Below are 20,364 nucleotides of genomic sequence, written 5' to 3'. Positions count from 1 at the left end.
AAATGTGTGGCTCAAACCAAAGAAATTTTTTTAATTTCTTTTACACTGCATTATTCTCTTACCTGTTTTTTTTTATAATATCTTTCACTTTTTGTAAACAAATTTACTTATTTATTGTACTTTTCTTTAATCTTGCACAAACACTTATTGTGGGTTTTTTTCTGAACATATAACCACTAGGGAAGAGCGATGGCAACTAAGCACGCGTAAAGCTAACATAATTTAACTCAACTCTATGCGTTCACAATATTCTAGGTTGTTGACTAAAAAAAAACGTTAGTCAAAATATTTAAAAAATAACAGTTATAAACTGAAATATACAATGTTGGCTATAACCAACAACGGACATGAAAGGGTTAAATTTGGTATGTGAATTACTGACATTGCATGTAGTTGATCCACATAATTTTTTTGGGCAATGGGCGTGGCACTGCCTACTTTCCAAATAAGATTTTTTGGACTTTCAATTGCGATAACTCGTACATCTTTTGAGCTATGTTTTTGCAAATTGGTAAGCGTACTTCATATTTGTATTTGTGCATGACGACAGAAAAATTTTAAAATCAAATTTTAACACTACATCACCATCCTTTGAAGAATGATCGTATATAATTTGCGCGCTAAATTATTTACGATTATCCAGGTGGTTGACAAAGGTGTGCCGTGATGTTTCAACATACATTTAATGACCCACTTAACTTGCTTTTGGTTACCAAATTTCAATTGTCTTTCACATTCAATTGTAATTTATGACATAATGGAAACTTGATGCTAACGGTAATGAATTTGTTTGTTTATGTGTTTTTTGTTTTTATTTGTTTACATTTGCTTTACATGTGTATCTATTATGCTAACTTTTTTTTTTTAATTTAAACATATTGTGTTTGCATTTGAATTTTTTTTGTGCTTGACGAGTAAAGTAGAATGTTTATGCTGAGACTGCTTTTTAAATTTTTTTTGTTAAATTATTTTGGTTATTACCGAATCGATAATCGAAAGAGGCAATGATCCTTTTTTAGTGATAAAGTAAATGCACGCATTAATGATCACATTTTGGATCATTTCACAATAAAATATAAGTTTTTTATCTTTTGAATCTGTTGCCGTGCTTGATAGCTTTGATCGTTCGGTAGTATATTCTATCGTGTTGAATCTTTTGCGCACAAACTTTGAATTTCCCACATCTATCAATGAATTCAAAATAATCACGAATATAAATGTCACGCCTGCGATCCATGGTTACACTTCTAAATTAAAAATAAAATGCATATAAGAAGTGCAACACTATGACTAGTGCTCCTACCTGGGACGAACGGGCGCTAAACTATAAGCTTAAACAAAGAGATGATGGGTAAAATGATTAACCTTAAATGAATGCTGGAGAATTGTAGAGCGTTTTCTACAATTGTTTTAGCGAAAGAATAAATGGGTGAACACCTTGGCTTTTATACAGATATTTTAATTTTGGGCAGCTTCACTTGATCACGATTACAAATGGAAAGATTCTTAAAAACGAAGACAAGGTTCAAATAGGTAAGCTGTAAAAAATTAGTCATAAGAATTTTCCATGGAAAATTCCTGTTATTTCAAATTGACAAAATGCAAAATTTATACATCGGATGATTTCATGAGAAGGCTAATTATAATATGATAGGTGCGAAAAGTATTATATGAAATTCTGCTTGTAATTATGTATGACCGTATTTAGACACATATATTTGTATCCATAGCAACATGTATGTATGAATGCTTGTGATGTATGCTGCAGCGACTAAGACGATGACGAATGTGGGTGGCTATCAATAATGCTCTCCAACGAAGAAATTAGTAAAGACTAGTAACAACAGTGCAGTGATATTTCCAGCTATGTATGTATGTATCGATATTTTTATATACAAGTGGGTGTGACTTTAATTCGATCTTCAAATTTTTCTGTCGTCATGCACAAATACAAATATGAAGTTCGCTTACCAATTTGCAAAAACATAGTTCAAAGGATGTACAAGCTATCGCACTTGAATGTCCAAAAAATCTTATTTGGAAAGTAGGCGGTGCCACGCCCATTGTCCAAAAAAATTATGGGGATCAACTACATGCACTGTCAGTAATTTACATGCCAAATTTAAATAACGTGGCTTCTTTAGATACTAAAATATTGCATGTTCTGTGCGGAAATTTCTATATACAGAAAGAGGCGTGGCTACTGACCGATTTCGCCCATTTTTTTTAGAAAGCTTTCCCATCATAGCAGAATGCGGTTTACCAATTTTCACTCTAATAGTTGAATTGGAACGAAATTTATTGCAAAAATCCACTGCAAGTTCGCCATTTATACTCGAGATTTTCGACCTAGTTTGTTTATGATAAATTTCTAGTATTATTAACATAAATTTTCAAAAGTCCATAAGGTTTTATATTTTGGGAATCCAGGAGAATCGACTGGTGCCAAGTTTTTTTAATTCGTATAAGCCGTTCCTTTGTTATCAAGCCGGACTTTTATTTTGGCCTTAAAAAATAAAAGTCAGGATTTAACTTTTATTTCCGTACTTTTATTTTTAAAAGTCCGAGTTTAACTAGTTCTATCGGACTCAAAAAGTAAAAATAAAGATTTCACTTTTATATGTGGACTTTTATGGAAAAAGTTCGAAAAATAAAAAGGATGCATGATTCGACATGATATTGCTATAAAGATACCTGTGAACTCAAACATTTTAAACTAGGACAATTTTTTTACCAGGATTTTTTCGACTCCGAAAAATAAAATAATATTTATTTTCCTTCCCTGGTTAAAACAGACCACCGCCCTTTAACATATCTGTTTTCGACGAAGAGCCCTTAATCTAAGCTAACACGAGTAAGACTCGATTTAGAAGAGTACGATTTTGAAGTGGAGTATATAGCTCGAAAAGAAAATCACATTGCGGATGCATTATCCCGCATAACATTTACAAACTTAAAAGACATGTCAGTGGAGGCAAGTAAAATGTTAAAAATAACAACAAGATCAGCAGCTAAAAATAACAGCAATAATATTGAAAATAAAGAAAGTCACAAAGAGAACCCTAAGATATACGAAGCGCTAAATAAATTTGAAATAAAAAGACATGCCGAGCTCGTTTTCGATCCTCCGAAATTATATTTCAAACAAGTAAGGAAGGCTAAGTTCGGGTGTAACCGAACATTACATACTCAGTTGAGAGCTGTGGAAACAAAGTAAGGGAATGTCACCATGTTGTAAAAAGAACCTAGGGTAACCCTGGAATGTGATTGTATGACATGTGTATCAAATGAAATGTGTTAATGATAATTTTAAAAGGGAGTGGGCCTAAGTTCTATAGGTGGACGCCTTTTCGAGATATCGCCATAAAGGTGGACCAGGGGTGACTCTAGAATTTATTTTGTACGATATGGGTATCAAATGAAAGGTATTAATGAGTATTTTAAAAAGGGCGTGGGCCTAAGTTCTATAGATGGATGCCTTTTCGAGATATCGCCATAAAGATGGACCAGGGGTGACTCTAGAATTTGTTTGTACGATATGAGTATCAAATAAAAGGTGTTAATGAGTATTTTAAGAGGGCGTGGGCCTTAGTTTTATATGTGGACGCCTTTTCGAGATATCGCCATAAAGGTGGACCAGGGGTGACTCTAGAATTTGTTTGTACTATATGGGTATCAAATGAAAAGTGTTAATGAGTATTTTAAAACGGAGTGAGCCTTGGTTCTATAGGTGGACGCCTTTTGGGAATATCGTTATAAAAGTGGGTTGACTCTAGAATGCGTTTGTACAATATGGGTATCAAACGAAAGGTGTTAATAAGTGTTTTAAAAGGGAGTGGGCCTTAGTTCTATGGGTGGACGCCTTTTCGGGATATCGCCATAAACGTGGACCAGGGGTGACTCTAGAATGCGTTTGTACAATATGGGTATCAAACGAAAGGTGTTAATGAGTATTTTAAAAGGGCGTGGGCCTTAGTTCTATAGGTGGACGCCTTTTCGAGATATCGCCATAAAGGTGGACCAGGGGTGACTCTAGAATTTGTTTGTACGATATGGGTATCAAATGAAAGGTGTTAATGAGTATTTTAAAAGGGCGTGGGCCTTAGTTCTATAGGTGGACGCCTTTTCAAGATATCGCCATAAAGGTGGACCAGGGGTAACTCTAGAATTTGTTTGTACGATATGGGTATCAAATGAAAGGTGTTAATGAGTATTTTAAAACGGAGTGGGCCTTACTTCTATAGGTGGATGCCTTTTCGAGATATCGCCATAAAGGTGGGCCCGGGGTGACTCTAGAATTTTTTTGTACGATATGGGTATCAAATGAAAGGTGCTAATGAGTATTAGTACTTTTTTGGAGCTTTCTGGCCGGCGTGGTTATTGTCCGATATCTTTCATTTTAAATAGCGATCTGAGATGAGTGCCCAGGAACCTACGTACCAAATTTCATCAGGATACTTCAAAATTTACTCAAGTTATCGTGTTAACGGACAGACGGACGGATGGACGGACGGACGGACATGGCTCAATCGAATTTTTTTTCGATACTGATGATTTTGATATATGGAAGTCTATATCTATCTCGATTCCTTTATACCTGTACAACCAACCGTTATCCAATCAAAGTTAATATACTCTGTGAGCTCTGCTCAACTGAGTATAAAATGGAAAAAAAAAAAACTTATAGCAATTTGGATACAAGCAACCTATTTGTTGAGGATAAGATTGACTTAGAACAATTCTTTACCAGGCTTGAAAAAGAAGCCGGCAATTTAGGACTTGTACAAATACAGTTGTCCTTAGGGAACAGATTGTTTAAATATAATTATATTCGAGTAGGCAAATTTATAAAAGTAGGTACCAAGGTTCTCAAAAAGTTAACAATAACACTAACCCCAGAGGTTATATATGTGACAAATTCGGGGAAAATTAAAGAAATTCTGCACAAATGTCATGACGATCCTGACGATGGTGGCCCCCCAGGAATAAACCGCATGACAGATAAAATCAAGCGAAGCGGTAATATAGCTGGCCAAATATGAAAAACGACGTAAGAAAATACGTAAAGAACTGCATCCACTGTAAGAAAAATAAAACTAATAAGCATATAAAGAAGCAAATGACAATAACGGAGACACATCCAAAGGCTTTCGATGTTGTACAAATCGATACAGTCGGACCATTACCGAAGTCGATAAATGGAAAGAAATATGCGGTTACCATTATATGCGATCTGACCAAATACTTGGTAACGATCCCAGTCCCAAGCAAACACGCAACAACAGTCGCGAAAGCCGTGTTCGAGCATTTCATTTTGATCTATGGATGCATGAAAACAATCATAACGGACATGGGCACAGAGTACACAAATAGCTTATTTGGAGAACTGTGTAAAATGCTAAAAATTGAGCATAAAACCTCAACACCGTATCACCATCAAACTTTAGGTACTGTAGAACGCAGTCACAGAACATTAATTGAATATGTACGTTCATACATATCCAGTGACAAAGACTATTGGGATGAATACAGCAGGTCTTTCGCATATTGTTACAATACAACGCCATCAACCATACATAAATATTGCCCTTTTGAACTTATATTTGCAAAGAATCCCCCGAATTTCGAATTTCTAAAAGAAAATAAAATCAGTCCATTATACAATCACGAAGCCTATGATAAAGAAGTAAAATATAGACTTAAGATAGCATAACAAAGAGCAAGGAGATTCGTCCAAGAAGCTAAAGAAAAGCAAAAATTTAATTACGTCAAAAGTAGCTACAATAAGGAAATATATATATTGGATTTAGTATTAGTTAGAGAAGAGGCCTCGCATAGTTATATAGTAAATATAAAGGACATTATAAAGTTCAAAGTATCGATAAAAACAACAACTTTACGTTAATACCACATGGAGTAGGAGATAGTATTAGGACCAATAAATATAGGGAAATAATAATTTATAAGGATAGACTTAAACCAATATAAATTTTTGTTTTTTGTAGTAATCCAACACAGCGGGATTTCAGCATCATATACAAATGCCGACAGCAAGACCCATATCTGTTTATATTCGTCAACTCTATTTGACTGTCACATTGACCAGCTCGCTAATCAGCATGACTGAACGTCATTAACAGTTTGTCAATGTGCCTGCCAAAATATTTATATGTACATAATAACAAATATCTAAAATTAGGTCAAAGTAATACGTTGACTCAGAATACCTGTATTAGGAATTTTTTAGTTTGTGAGTATTAGAGTAACTACGTATGTGTATAATAAGAAATTTTGTACAAAAAGAAATGCATTTCTTCAATAAAGTCAATCATATTCTAACGCTACTCATCAGCGTCCCCTTTTATTTATTTTACAACATTACACAACCAAACGTGAACCGCTATATTAACTTGAGTGAACGCAATAATATCAAAGCAACGCCGACGCCGACACAGTCAGCCAAACGTGCCAGCAATTGAGTCATCGACGCCGATGCAACCAAGTGTGCCAATTACAGAACCTTCGACGCCGACGCAGCCTATCGTGACAACATCGAGGCCAGCTACCGGTATAGCCCGGTGCCGTGATTACTGGTCCGATCTAGGGACGGAAGGTGATAGCTCGTAGTTAGGAATGTTCACCAGCGCGAGACATCACCACCCGACGTAGACGCAGACTAAGCTGTGCGTGAGTGTGTGGGTTTTCCCCACTCACTTAATGCTCAAGGCTGCGCTCCGCCGACTCCTCAAAATTAACCGTGAGGCGACCCGTAAAGAGCTACAGAACCGCGACGCCAGCATCAAAGCGTCGTCAACAGGCACCCAAGCGGCCGCTGACCCATTATCATCGAGCGTCCTCAGCGACGAAATACTAATCGCGACAGCCAGCCCTACGACAGCGCCAACGACGACAGAGCGCCATCAACGAGCGTCCTCAGTGACTGCATACCCTTTTTATTTCAAGCGTCCTCAGTGACTAAATACTAACCACGACGCCAGCGTCAACGCGTCGCCAACGAGCGTCCCCAGTGGCCGCATACCCAGCCAAGCCTCCATCGGCGACAACATACTGATCACGACCGCCAGCGCAGTAATAGCGTTAGTGACGGCAGCGTGCCCTCAGCGGCGAATACCCAGCACGACAGCCAACGCAGCGACGAACACCAGCGTAGGCACGCCACTAAGGCGTCCCATAATCACGCGCTAACGTAACTGGGTGGACCGTTAGCCAATACAAAAGTATAGTAATAACAACGTAAGCAAGCACGCCAGCAGGCACGCCAACGGGACTCGGGTGGACCGTTACCAACCAGGCCACGCAGACACCGAATGCCAAAACGTGAACAATTGAACTTAAATGAAATTTTAGGATAAGTTTGTTATAAATAATTAAGTTAGTTAAATAAAGTGAATTTGTACGACTTGGAAAAGGGCCCCAAAGTATAAATTTATTGTACGGAAGCCAGGACACGGCGAGTATACCCCAGCAATTAGCATTGGGGCACATGGAAAGCTTCGTTACAATGTAATAGATTTGTCATGAATCGGTGCTAACTTTATGGTTATTGTTTGGTTTTGGGGTTATTGTTTTGCTTGTTGCAAGTTACCTCTCAGTGCACAGTGGTCGGTTCCATAGGCCAAAAGTAAAAAAATCAAAGTGTGAAGTTTGTCACCAAATGTGTGTTAGAACAGCCTTTTAAAAGGTATATTTGTTTTTGTTGTATTCGAACTGTACTCTTTAAGAATAGCTTCAAAAATGAGGTTATGGTATTAGTTGTTTTTTGCAGTGTGAGCAAGTTAAAAATAAATTGCAAGTTTAAACTATTTAAAAATACAAAAAATATCATTGTATTGAAACATATAAAAATGAATATTGAATTTAAAGACATTTGCTTCATTTTTAAATAATTTTAGTTTCAATCAACTGCTGACCACGACACATCACGCCAAAAATCGACGCCGCTTGTTCGAAAATGAGGTAAATTATCAAGATGTTCTGAGGTTTTTTTAAACTCGAATTAAATACATAACTGCTAAAAAAAGGAAAATCCTATGTGTAATTTCTTTATATATATTTACGAGTTATCCATCCCACCCGAGACCGACCTCCGCGCGGCAGCCCACTGCAGGTTAAAAACGCACTCAGTCCAGAAAAAATGTGAATGAAAGTTTTTTGCTTCTTATCCTAAATTACAAGATTTGATTGTTTTACCTAAAATATCTGCAAATTAAATTTTAATATGAGTGCTTTTATTATTTATTACATTATGTATCTTTTCCTATCACTCGCCTTTCAGGCATTTGCATGGTTTAGTGATCTGTTGGTTGAACATGCAGAGATTTTCTGGTCTCTTTTTGCTGTGGATATGGAAAGGGTACTTACTGAACAGCCTCCAGATACCTGGGATTCGTTTCCACTATTTCAAATACTTAACGATTATTTGCGAGGGGACGGTAAGTGAAACCATTAATTAATCTTGAAATTTATTTGTCGTACATAGCTATGCAAATTATGTCCGGGTGAAAAGACAAATTGTTGTTCATACAAACAAAAATAAATAATAATAAAAACAACAAATTCAGACATTTGTAAATATGTAGATTTCGGCTTAGACATATCCAGCTCCTTCAAGCTAGTTATCGATGGATTGAAAATGTTGCGATAGAGGGACGTTGCGTCGACGGTACCAAGATCGATTGGGATCTGTATACTGCAGCAACACTACTAATTGATAGCGAAATTCAGTCAAGCGGAAAGCATAAGTAGTTGGAGCATATCTCTAGAGCACTTCATGCTGCCCCGAGAATAAAATGAAGAAGTTGAAACGAGTCGTATATAAAGAATTCCGCATTTCAGCCCAAAAAATACGATGTATAAAGACCCCAGAAGGAGGTGAAAGCAAATACATGGGACTACTTGCATAATGATAGATTTAGCAAAAAGAAAAATTTCTCAAATTTAAGCCTCCTTCGATATCTTCTTTGAGAAACACACACGCTCAGTCATAACAGGGCAGAAACTCTCCGGAACTAGGCGATATTACAGACAGGGTGACCCGAAATAAGAAAATCTTTCTTTATCTCAGGGTAATCGTTACCGCACCTATAGTTCTCGGTTCAAGTCCCGGGAAAAGCCATATTAATTCTTTAGGCAGGGCCGCCCCTCGGCATTTGGGCAAGCTCTCGCAGTGTATTTCTGCCACGAAAAGCTTAATCAATGCAAATTCTCTTGCTTCATTCACTTCGGTGTCGATTGAAATACTTTATTGGCCGAAGCGTCTTCATCCGCTCGCAGAACATAACCTAGCCAGCAATGCAAAATTTTATAATATTGTTAGTATCTGCTGAGAAATCCAGCGAAGAATTACTCTGGCCAACCAATGCTTTTTTAGACTAATAATATGTTCAAACAGAAAAATAAATTGAGGCAATTTCGGTTTTAATTGAGTGGTGTTCATACAACTTAGTTTATATTACACAGTAGTAATTGGGCTGCTGGTGGGTTTTTAAACTTAAAATTTATTTGTGAAAATAAATAATAGTTTTAAAAATATGGAAATTTCTAAACGTGTGTTGTCATTTAAAGCCATAAAATCAAGTTTGGAATCAAGGTTGGCTTTTAAAATTTCAAATTTACTCACCATTTACGCTGTTCGCCGACATTTTTGACAAAATATTGATTTATTTTATTTGACGTGCTGTTACTTTTACATTTGGGTTATTTCGTATAACTGACGTTTAAATTACCCAATAAACAAACTTTACAAGGTTGCATTTGCAATTAGAAACAATTTATTAAGCAATTTTTTTTAATTGGCAATTTATTAATACAATTTATTACAATATAAATTGCGTAACAAATTGCCCAAATGGTATAAATTGCCAATTTGGTGTGTGTTTGTACATAGTATAAGGAAATTAAGAAATAAAGCCATGCTTTCGCAATCGAAAATGTTCTCCAACAAGTCATAGCCGCTTCTGAATGGAGTTTTCCATGTTCATGAGTTTTTATGCAGACTTGAACATCATCACAATCAGGTAAGATGTTGATCCCCAAAATTAAAGCTGTCAGTTAAGCGATTGATAAAATCTGTCAAACCAAATATAGTCTCAATATATACAGCTGCGGCCAAAACCTTAGTAGTGGACATACTTAAAACAGAATGGATTGAAAAAGTACCTGGAATTGCTTCTATAAAAAAAATTTTCCCTTTTAGGTCCACTTTAGTTGAAATTTTGCTTAAAATATGTATGAGTTTAAACCCTCATGTCAGTTTAACTCTGAGTTATAAAGCTAACTTGCAGTTATGTAAGTGGTGAGCTGAGCTCAGGCCAAGGGGGTCACTGGCGGCAAAAAGTGAACGGCCTATAAATTAAGGTTAGGTGCAAATATTCAAATAAGCAGCCCCTGACCAAGAGCGGTTGGCAGGAGGGTTTGGCTTATAAGGCCTCATGCACCCTGTGAGCCCCCAGTGACGGGGCGAATAGATGCCGCCCGTAACTTAAGCATCCGCAACCCACATCGAGGCTGAACCGAGGGAACACCTAACCAAGATGGGGAGACAACTATGCGGCATTTACGAAGGAAAACAGCTCAATTCTTAATGTTTAGGAAAGCTTATATTTGTTGGCATATTAAGACTTAGCCCAGTAAGGTTTTAATTAAGGTATACTAGAATAACGATTTGGATATGTTTGTTAAAAGCTTAGTACACGGCTTCACAACCCATCAAAACGACTTTCCGGCTAATGTGATATTAGTCTCCGTCCCGTTTAAACCTTGGCAGGCCTTTGGGTACGTTTGCATTCCGTAATCATTAAGTTGGTGGTGCAGGTTTGGTTGAGATTCTCCCGATCAACGCTGATTTGGCACTGGACGCAGTTTTCATAAGGGACTGCGTCAACCTTAACGTGGCCTCCCTGCCTTCGATAGATAGCCACGGGATCATTCAATGTAACTGTACATTCGGACTAAGATAGCGGCCCCAAGTGGGGACCAAATCACATTAATGAGTAACTTAAATAAAAATATAGATCAACCAATTTATGGGACGAAAGCTATTTCGCTCCCCAGAAGGGCCTGATCTATCGATCGTCGGTCAAAATATTTCGTGGCATACGGGGACAAAACCAAAAGGAGCGGAAGCCAACGGCAGGCAAGGCTTCTCCGGCTGTTAATCCAAGGGCAAGACAGGAGAAGGCTAAAACAGGCACTCCTTCATTAAGTGACTTCATTATGAAGGAGGGATTAAAAATAAGATGACCAAGTTAGGGAGATCAATTGATGATCCGTTTGAGTTTTTTAAAGGGCGTAATAATATAAACGTGAAATTAAGCGCTTCGCCTCCATAATCAAGGCATTGTACATAGAATCCGCAATGGAGGTTAAGGACTTAAAGAAGAAATTAATTTCCAATTATAAATACAGGGGAAAATCAAGTAGCCGAGCCGACGATCTCCGCCAAGGACATTACGCCAAGGCATGAGGAGATTTACAAGCGAGTAAAATCGCAAGCGCTACTGAATCAGAAAAAGGTCGAAAGAAAAGTAGATGCCACAGCTCAAAAGTCGTGAGAGTCGCTGGTAGCCAAACACAAAATGGCAAATAGGAAGAAAATGATTAAAGCCAGGCCGGATGCAACCATAATTTCAAAGGCTGGAGATGCTACGTTTGCTGACATACTGCCAAAAGTATCTGCTGAGAAATCCAGCGAAGAATTACTCTAGCCAACCAATGCTTTTTTAGACTAATAATATGTTCAAACAGAAAAATAAATGGAGGCAATTTCGGTTTTAATTGAGTGGTGTTCATACAACTTGGTTTAGATTACACAGTAGTAATTGGGCTGCTGGTGGGTTTTTAAATTTAAAATTTATTTGTGAAAATAAATAATAGTTTTAAAAATATGGAAATTTCTAAACGTGTGTTGTCATTTAAAGCCATAGAATCAAGTTTGGAATCAAGGTTGGCTTTTAAAATTTCAAATTTACTCACCACTTACGCTGTTCGCCGACATTTTTAACAAAATATTGATTTATTTTATTTGACGTGCTGTTACTTTTACATTTGGGTTATTTCGTATAACTGACGTTTAAATTACCCAATAAACAAACTTTACAAGGTTGCATTTGCAATTAGAAACAATTTATTAAGCAATTTTTTTTAATTGGCAATTTATTAATACAATTTATTATAATATAAATTGCGTAATAAATTGCCCAAATGGTATAAATTGCCAATTTGGTGTGTGTTTGTACATAGTATAAGGAAATTAAGAAATAAAGCCATGCTTTCGCAATCAAAAATGTTCTCCAACAAGTCATAGCCGCTTCTGAATGGAGTTTTCCATGTTCATGAGTTTTTATGCAGACTTGAACGTCCCCAAAATTAAATCTGTCACTTAAGCTATTGATAAAATCTGTCAAACCAAATATAGTCTCAATATATACAGCTGCGGTCAAAACCTTAGTAGTGGACATACTTAAAACAGAATGGATTGAAAAAGTACCTGGAATTGCTTCTATAAAAAAAAAATGTTCCCTTTTAGGTCCACTTTAGTTGAAATTTTGTTTAAAATATGTATGAGTTTAAACCCTCATGTCAGTTTAGCTCTGAGTTATAAACTAACTTCTGGGTTCAAGTCCCGGGAAAAGCCATATTAATTCTTTAAGTAGGGCCGCCCCTCGGCATTTGGGCAAGCTCTCGCAGTGTATTTCTGCAACGAAAAGCTTAGTCAATGCAAATTCTCTTGCTTCATTCACTTCGGTGTCGATTGAAATACTTTATTGGCCGAAGCGTCTTCATCCGTTCGCAGAACATAACTTAGCCAACAATGTAAAAATTTTATAATATTGTTAGTATCTGCTGACAAATCCAGCGAAGAATTACTCTAGCCAACCAATGCTTTTTTATACTAATAATATGTTCAAACAGAAAAATAAATTGAGGCAATTTCGGTTTTAATTGAGTGGTGTTCATACAACTTAGTTTAGATTACAAAGTAGTAATTGGACAGCTGGTGGGTTTTTAAATTTAAAATTTGTTTGTGAAAATAAATAATAGTTTCAAAAATATGGAAATTTCTAAACGTGTGTTGTTATTTAAAGCCATAGAATCAAGTTTAGAATCAAGGTTGGCTTTTAAAATTTCAAATTTACTCACCATTTACGCCGTTCGCCGTCATTTTTAAAAAATATTGATTTATTTTATTTGACGTGCTGTTACTTTTACATTTGGGTTATTTCGTGAAACTGACGTTTAAATCTACTCAATAAACAAACTTTACAAGGTTGCATTTGCAATTAGAAACAATTTATTAAGCAATTTTTTTTTAATTGCCAATTTATTAATACAATTTATTATAATATAAATTGCGTAATAAATTGCCCAAATGGTATAAATTGCCAATTTGGTGTGTGTTTTTACATAGTATAAGGAAATTAAGAAATAAAGCCATGCTTTCGCAATCGAAAATGTTCTCCAACAAGTCATAGCCGCTTCTGAATGGTGTTTTCCATGTTCATGAGTTTTTATGCAGACTTGAACATCACCACAATCAGGTAAGATGTTGATCCCCAAAAGTAAAGCTGTCACTTAAGCTATTGATAAAATCTGTCAAACCAAATATAGTCTCAATATATACAGCTGCGGTCAAAACCTTAGTAGTGGACATACCTAAAAGAGAATGGATTGACAAAGTACCTGGAATTGCTTCTATAAAAAAAATTTTCCCTTTAAGGTCCACTTTAGTTGAAATTTTGTTTAAAATATGTATGAGTTTAAACCCTCATGTCAGTTTAACTCTGAGTTATAAAGCTAACTTGCAGTTATGTAAGTGGGGAACTGAGCTCAGGCCAAGGGGGTCACTGGTGGCAAAAAGTGAACGGCCTATAAATTTAGGTTAGGTGCAAATATTCAAATAAGCAGCCCCTGACCAAGAGCGGCTGGCGAGGAGGGGTTGGCTTAAAAGGCCTCATGCACCCTGTGAGCCCCCAGTGACGGGGCGAATAGATGCCGCCCGTAATTTAAGCATCCGCAACCCACATCGAGGCTGAACCGAGGGAACACCTAACCAAGATGGGGAGACAACTATGCGGCACTTACGAAGGAAAACAGCTCAATTCTTAATGTTTAGGAAGGCTTAAATTTGATAGCATATTAAGACTTAGCCCAGTAAGGTCTTAATTAAGGTATACTAGAATAACGATTTGGATATGTTTGTTAAAATCTTAGTACACGGCTTCACAACCCGTCAAAACGACTTTACGGCTAATGTGATATTAGTCTGCGTCCCGTTTAAACCTTGGCAGACCTTGGGGTACGTTTGCAGTCCGCATCAATAAGTTGGTGGTGAAGGTTCGGTTGAGATTCTCCCGATTAACCCTGATTTGGCTCTGGACGCAGTTTTCATAAGGGACTGCGTCAACTTTCACGTGGCTTCCCTGCCCTCGATAGATATCCACGGGATCATTCAAGGTAACTGTACATTCGGACTAAGATAGCGGCCCCAAGTGGGGACCAAATCACATTAATGAGTAACTTAAATAAAAATATAGATCAACCCATTTATGGGACGAAAGCAGAAGCCAACGGCAGGCAATTCTTCTCCGGCTGTTACTCCAAGGGCAAGACAGGAGAAGGCTAAAACAGGCACAAGTGACCTCATTAAGAAGGAGGGATCAAAAATAAGATGACCAAGTTAGGGAGATCAATTGATGATCTGTTTGAGTTTTTTAAAGGGCGTAATAATATAAAATAAAAAATAAATAAATGTAAGGCGCGATAACCTCCGAAGAGATCTAAGGCCGAGCTTCTCTTCCAATTTGCGTCGTGCTCCTCTTGATTTTTCCCTACAAATTGGCCGGACGGGACCTACATGTTTTATGCCGACCCCGAACAGCATCTGCAAGGCAGATGAGTTTTCACTGAGAACTTTTCATGGCAGAAATACAATCGGAGCGCTTGCCAGACACTGCCGAGGGGCGACCCCGCTTAGAAAAATTTTCTTCTAATTGAAAAATCTTATTTCTAAAATTTTGATGTTGCTTTGCCCGGGAGTTGAACCCAGGGCATACGGTGTGATAGGCGGAGCACGCTACCATCACACCACGGTGGCCGCCATACTACGTAATAATATACACGCTGAAATTAAGCGCTTCGCCTCCATAATCAAGGCATTGTACATAGAATCCGCACTGGAGGTTAAGGACTTAAAGAAGAAATTAATTTCCAATTATAAAGACAGTGGAAAATCAAGTAGCCAAGCCCACGATCTTCGCCAAGGATATTACGCCAAGGCATGAGGAGAGTTACAAGCGAGTAAAATCGCAAGCGCTACTGAATCAGAAAAAGGTCGAAAGAAAAGAAGATGCCACATCTCAAAAGTCATGAGAGTCGCAGGTAGCCAAACACATAGTGGCAAATAGGAAGAAAATGATTAAAGCCAGGCCGCATGCAACCATAATTTCAAAGGCTGGAGATGCTACGTATGCTGAAGTACTGCGAAAAGTAAGTGAGGAGTTGTGGTGAACTAAAAGCCTTAGGGGGTGACGTCAAAACTTTTAGAAGGACCGGAAAATGATATTTGTTCAAGAGGGGAAAACAAGGGGATCAGAGTCCTCGATCAGATTACTACGCCCGATGACATTTGTGGTGCGATCCATCAGCAATGCAGGATAGAACGGCCTGATCCAACTGCCAAAAAAGTATACGTACAGGATGCAGAGGTACAAAATCGGCCCTTGTAAGCCTTATGGCGGATGATACTAAAGATGTTTTAAAGGAGCAAAGAATAATTAGAGAGGTGAAACAAGAGAGGTACTGTTATAGGTGCTGGGCCTATGGGCGTATAGCCCAGAAGTGCAAAAATACTAGAGATAGGTAAAATATTTGTAGGAAATGCGGTCAGGAGGGACATAAGGCAACTCCTCCAACGCACCGAAATGTGGGTTATGTGGGGGACAATATTCTGCAGGCAGTTTTAGATGCCCACAACGGGAAGGAAGCAACCAGATTGTTGCAACTTAATTTAAACCACCATGAAGCGGCACAAGACCTCTTACCCCAAACAATATTTGAAGGAGAATTTTACATACGATACTATCTGAGCCGTACAGAAATAAGCAGGAGCAAGGCTGGCTCACGTACTTGGGTGGGAAACCCTCAATTTGGATACCAGCGCAACTTCTTCCGCAGGAAAAATGGCACCCACAGTGGCTGGATTCACCTGGGCAAAAATCAAAGGAATATACATTTTTAGTTACTATGCATCTCCGAGAATGACTAGCACAGAGTTTGAGAACATGATTCTTGGGATGACCATAGAAGCACACGGTCAACACCCGCTTATAATATGTGGAGACTTCAATACATGGTCAACTGTATGGGGTAGTAGTAGAACTAACGATAGAGGTAGAGTTCTTCTCGAAAGCCGTACGCCCCTGAGGCTAGAACTTCTAAACGAGGCAGGGAAATATTCATTCGACACTGGCAATATACGCTCCATTATAGATGTCACGGTTGCTAGCAGCGAAATAGCGAGACGAGCAAAATGGTCCATAAGTAACGTCTACATACACAGCGACCACAAAGCTATTAGCCTAGAGCTAGTGGAAACTTCACCAAGGACAGCTTCCAACCAACTAGAAAATGAAGACAACACCTTTTTGAACCAGAAGCATTTGCGTTGCCAAATGTTTTGCATGATTTTTTTTTTGCTACCACAATTATTGAAGCAAGCCATCCTAATGGGTCGAACAGTTTAGCGATTGCCGATAGGATTGCTCTTTTTATTAAAACCTTCGCAATTTTCCATTGGATAGAGGTAAAACTCATCATTGTGTGCATTCCATCTTATTCCTAGTGCCTTCACTGAACTTGCATCTTCGAATTCCAGGAAGTCTTTGTTGAGTAGATATTGTTTAGGAATATCTTTTAGAATTTGCTCGCAATTGGCTGTCCACTTTCGTGTTGGAAAGCCGGCTAATTGCAAGGCTTGAGATATTTGATCTCTGGCAGAAATTGCTGATTGGATGCAGTGTCCACCAGCAAGTATATTGTTACGAATATTAGCAACACTAAAGGGTACTATCATCTCTAAGCCTATGATAAGAGTGACTTGTATGCACATCCATAAATCAATCATTATGTATCTACATGAACGAATCAATCATTATGTCTACACATATGTACGTACACGCAGCGGAGAAGCAACGCACAAACACATGCATATATCTTATCTGAGATGCTCCCAAAAGTATGCAATTGTAATTGTGGAAGTGTCGCTCACAAATACACGTGGATATGAGAGCTATACACCTGTATCTGTAGTTATAATTACATGGCAGTAACTAAGTAAATTCTGGAAGCGCCTAGAAGATGCAACGAGGAAATCACAGAGTATAAAAGCACCAACATTAGAGGCGCGAGAATCAGTTTTGATTAAGCACGCTATCTGTCGAGCAGTAGTAGAGTTATTTATTGTGAAGTGCACTATATTGTGAAGAATTTTAATAAATGCCATTTTGCATTATTGAATAGTGGAGTTATTTATTCAACAGTTCAGTGATTCGAACGTTAGCAGAAGATTGCAAATAAGGGGAATTGCAGTAAATTCGTTACAATTGGTGTCAGAAGAGGAATTGTTGAATACATTCCGAAGACTTCGAATAAAACTTGGACATGAAAAAGTTGAGTGAATTGACGATCCAGTGACTAAAGGAGGAGTGGGAAGTCCGTGGATTGGCTACTTTTGGCGATAAATCCTAGCTACAAAGACGACTAAGTGTAGCTATGGTATTTGAAGGAACAATGCTGAGGAGTATGTCTTTTATTATGATAGCGACAAAACAACAACAAAAATGGAAGAAAAAACGAAACACCGCAGACAGTGACGAGCACAATATCTGCACAAATATCGACAATGGCATCTCAGCTGGAGTCACAGAAGGCAAGCATTTCAGAAATGGCGTCACAAATGTCATCTCAATTGGAAGAGCAGAAGACATATACATATGTCATCTCAACTGGAAGCGCAAGAGGCACGTATATCTGGAATGTCGACAAAAATTTCGGAACAGGTATCATCGCAGCTCTTTGCGAAACTGGAAGAGCAGGATGCAAAAAGTATTACAACTGGTCGATGGACAGGAGAAGGTAGTTGCATACTACAGCCGTTCGATTGGAAAACCAGAGAGGAACTATTGCGTTACACGGAGAGAGCTGTTGGCATTGATAGAGTGCATTAAACACTTTCACAAATATTTCTACGGCCAGAGATTCCGCGTCAGGACAGATCACGCAGTGTTGAAATGGCTTCTACAGTTCCGTAATCCAGAAGGACGATTGGCACGGTGGATCGAGCGGCTACAAAGCTAAGACTTTTCCATTGAGCATCGGAAAGGTAGTACACATGGGAATGCCGATGCAATGTCACAAAGACCATGTAGTTTGGAATGCAAGCACTGTTCAAAGGCCGAGGCTAAAGAAGACATTATAGATGTCCGGCTAATGACTATAACGTGTGCGGATGAATGGGACAAGGAACAACTAAGGAAGTGTCAGCTAGAAGATACAAATCTGTCACATGTTATGCAAGGGCTCGAACGAAACGAAAGACCAAATAGAGAGGAGATGTCAGCAGAGAGTCCCATTGCGAAGTCATATTGGGCACAGTGGAACAGTTTAGAATTGATATCCGGTTGCTTGCATCGCGTATGGGAGAGTGAGGATGGTCAGTGCAAGAAGAAACTGATACTTGTTCCCAGAAAGAGGATTCCTGACGTGCTCAGAGTGCTGCATAATTGTCCAAGCGGAGGTCATGAACATGAGACAACGGGCCAAACTCCCGCAAAGGTAATTTTTGGCAATGACCTACGACTGCCAGTTTATTTGAAGTATGGGATAGATGTCGATGCGGAGAGAAATGTCAAGAAATCCACTAGTGTCTTGGAAGAAAATCTGAGAGAGATACACGATCTGGTAAGGCAACGAGCAAAGGCTATGAGTGACAAGATTAAAGCGAGGTACGATAAAGCAATTAATTCGGAACAATTTCAGGGAGGAGATTTGGTGCTGCTATACAACCCATAACGAAAAAAAGGTTTGTCCCCGTGTTTAGGCCAGCAGGCTAACCCCAAAGGAAATTAAGGACCGGCCACCCTCATGTAAACTGATATAAAACCGCTTATTAACTTCGGCCGTTATCACTCATACAAGGCGAAAAAGTGACGTTTCGTTAAGTTACCCCGCCAAAGGCCTGTTAGCTTTGGGGGTAAACGGAACGTGTGGAATGGAACCCGGTCACTTGGATTGAAGCAGCCGCAGTATACGCACGCTCGAACGTCTTAAAGCCGTAAGTTCTCAAATTATCAAGTTTTTAAAAAACCACAAAAAAAGGTCACTCCAGCGATCAACACCGCCAGAACGCAGAGTCTCCGTATATACTAAAAGGTAACATTGTAGCGGCCACCGTGGTGTGATGGTAGCGTGCTCCGCCTACCACACCGGATGCCCTGGGTTCAAACCCCGGGCAAAGCAACATCAAAAATTTTAGAAATAAGGTTTTTCAATTAGAAGACAATTTTTATAAGCGGGGTCGCCCCTCGGCAGTGTTTGGCAAGCGCTCCGGGTGTATTTCTGCCATGAAAAGCTCTCAGTGAAAACTCATCTGCCTTGCAGATGCCATTCGGAGTCGGCATAAAATCATGTAGGTCCCGTCCGGCCAATTTGTAGGGAAAATCAAGAGGAGCACGACTCAAATTGGAAGAGAAGCTCGGCCTTAGATCTCTTCGGAGGTTATCGCGCCTTACGTTTATTTTTTTTTTTATTTAACATTGTAGCAATTGCATGTTTGCTTTTTGAACTCTACGTTCTATTTTTATATTGCACATTCCCTTGAAATAAAATACTATTGTAAATTTTAATATTAATCACTGCCTTTTTATTCCTAACGTCGCTAACACAGTGCTTTCTGCTCGTTTAAAAATTTAAACGTGCACACACACACGTTTTGTTGCAAAAGACCATTTATTGGCTCTAGCTACAAGCGTTAATTTTGTGGCAAGCAAATTTTCCTTGGACACTCAGCACCAGCAATATACATTTTATTAGAGGAGACATAACCTCACTTCGCATATTGCACACCGGTCACACATACAGGCCCACTATTTTGTAAAACTAAATACAATATCTTCTTTTTCTTTAAAAGCAATATAAATTGGGTTTGAGTCGTTTAATCCTCACATTTATATTCGATTTTTTGTTCACTGTATCTTTATATCACATATTTTATTATACTTATAACACACACACGCATATAATTATTTTTCATAAATTCTGGTATTCAGTGGCGAAGAGCTGAAAATT

At 38.3% G+C, this 20,364-nt stretch overlaps 1 protein-coding gene across 1 annotated transcript in view; it reads left to right on the top strand.

The window, feature by feature from the left end:
* LOC137235482 (calcium-dependent secretion activator-like) overlaps positions 1–20,364 on the top strand; it is a 3,515,579-nt gene that overhangs the window by 2,129,460 nt on the left and 1,365,755 nt on the right. The window contains exon 7 of the mRNA XM_067758482.1: positions 8,297–8,453. Within this exon, the coding sequence (XP_067614583.1) occupies positions 8,297–8,453 (157 nt within the window). The remainder of the gene's footprint in view (positions 1–8,296; positions 8,454–20,364) is intronic.

Source organism: Eurosta solidaginis, chromosome X, assembly GCF_040869045.1.
Source record: "Eurosta solidaginis isolate ZX-2024a chromosome X, ASM4086904v1, whole genome shotgun sequence".
Taxonomy (NCBI): domain Eukaryota; kingdom Metazoa; phylum Arthropoda; class Insecta; order Diptera; family Tephritidae; genus Eurosta; species Eurosta solidaginis.
The sequence above is the reverse complement of the archived record's forward strand: the minus strand, read 5'-3'. Positions and strand labels throughout refer to the sequence as shown.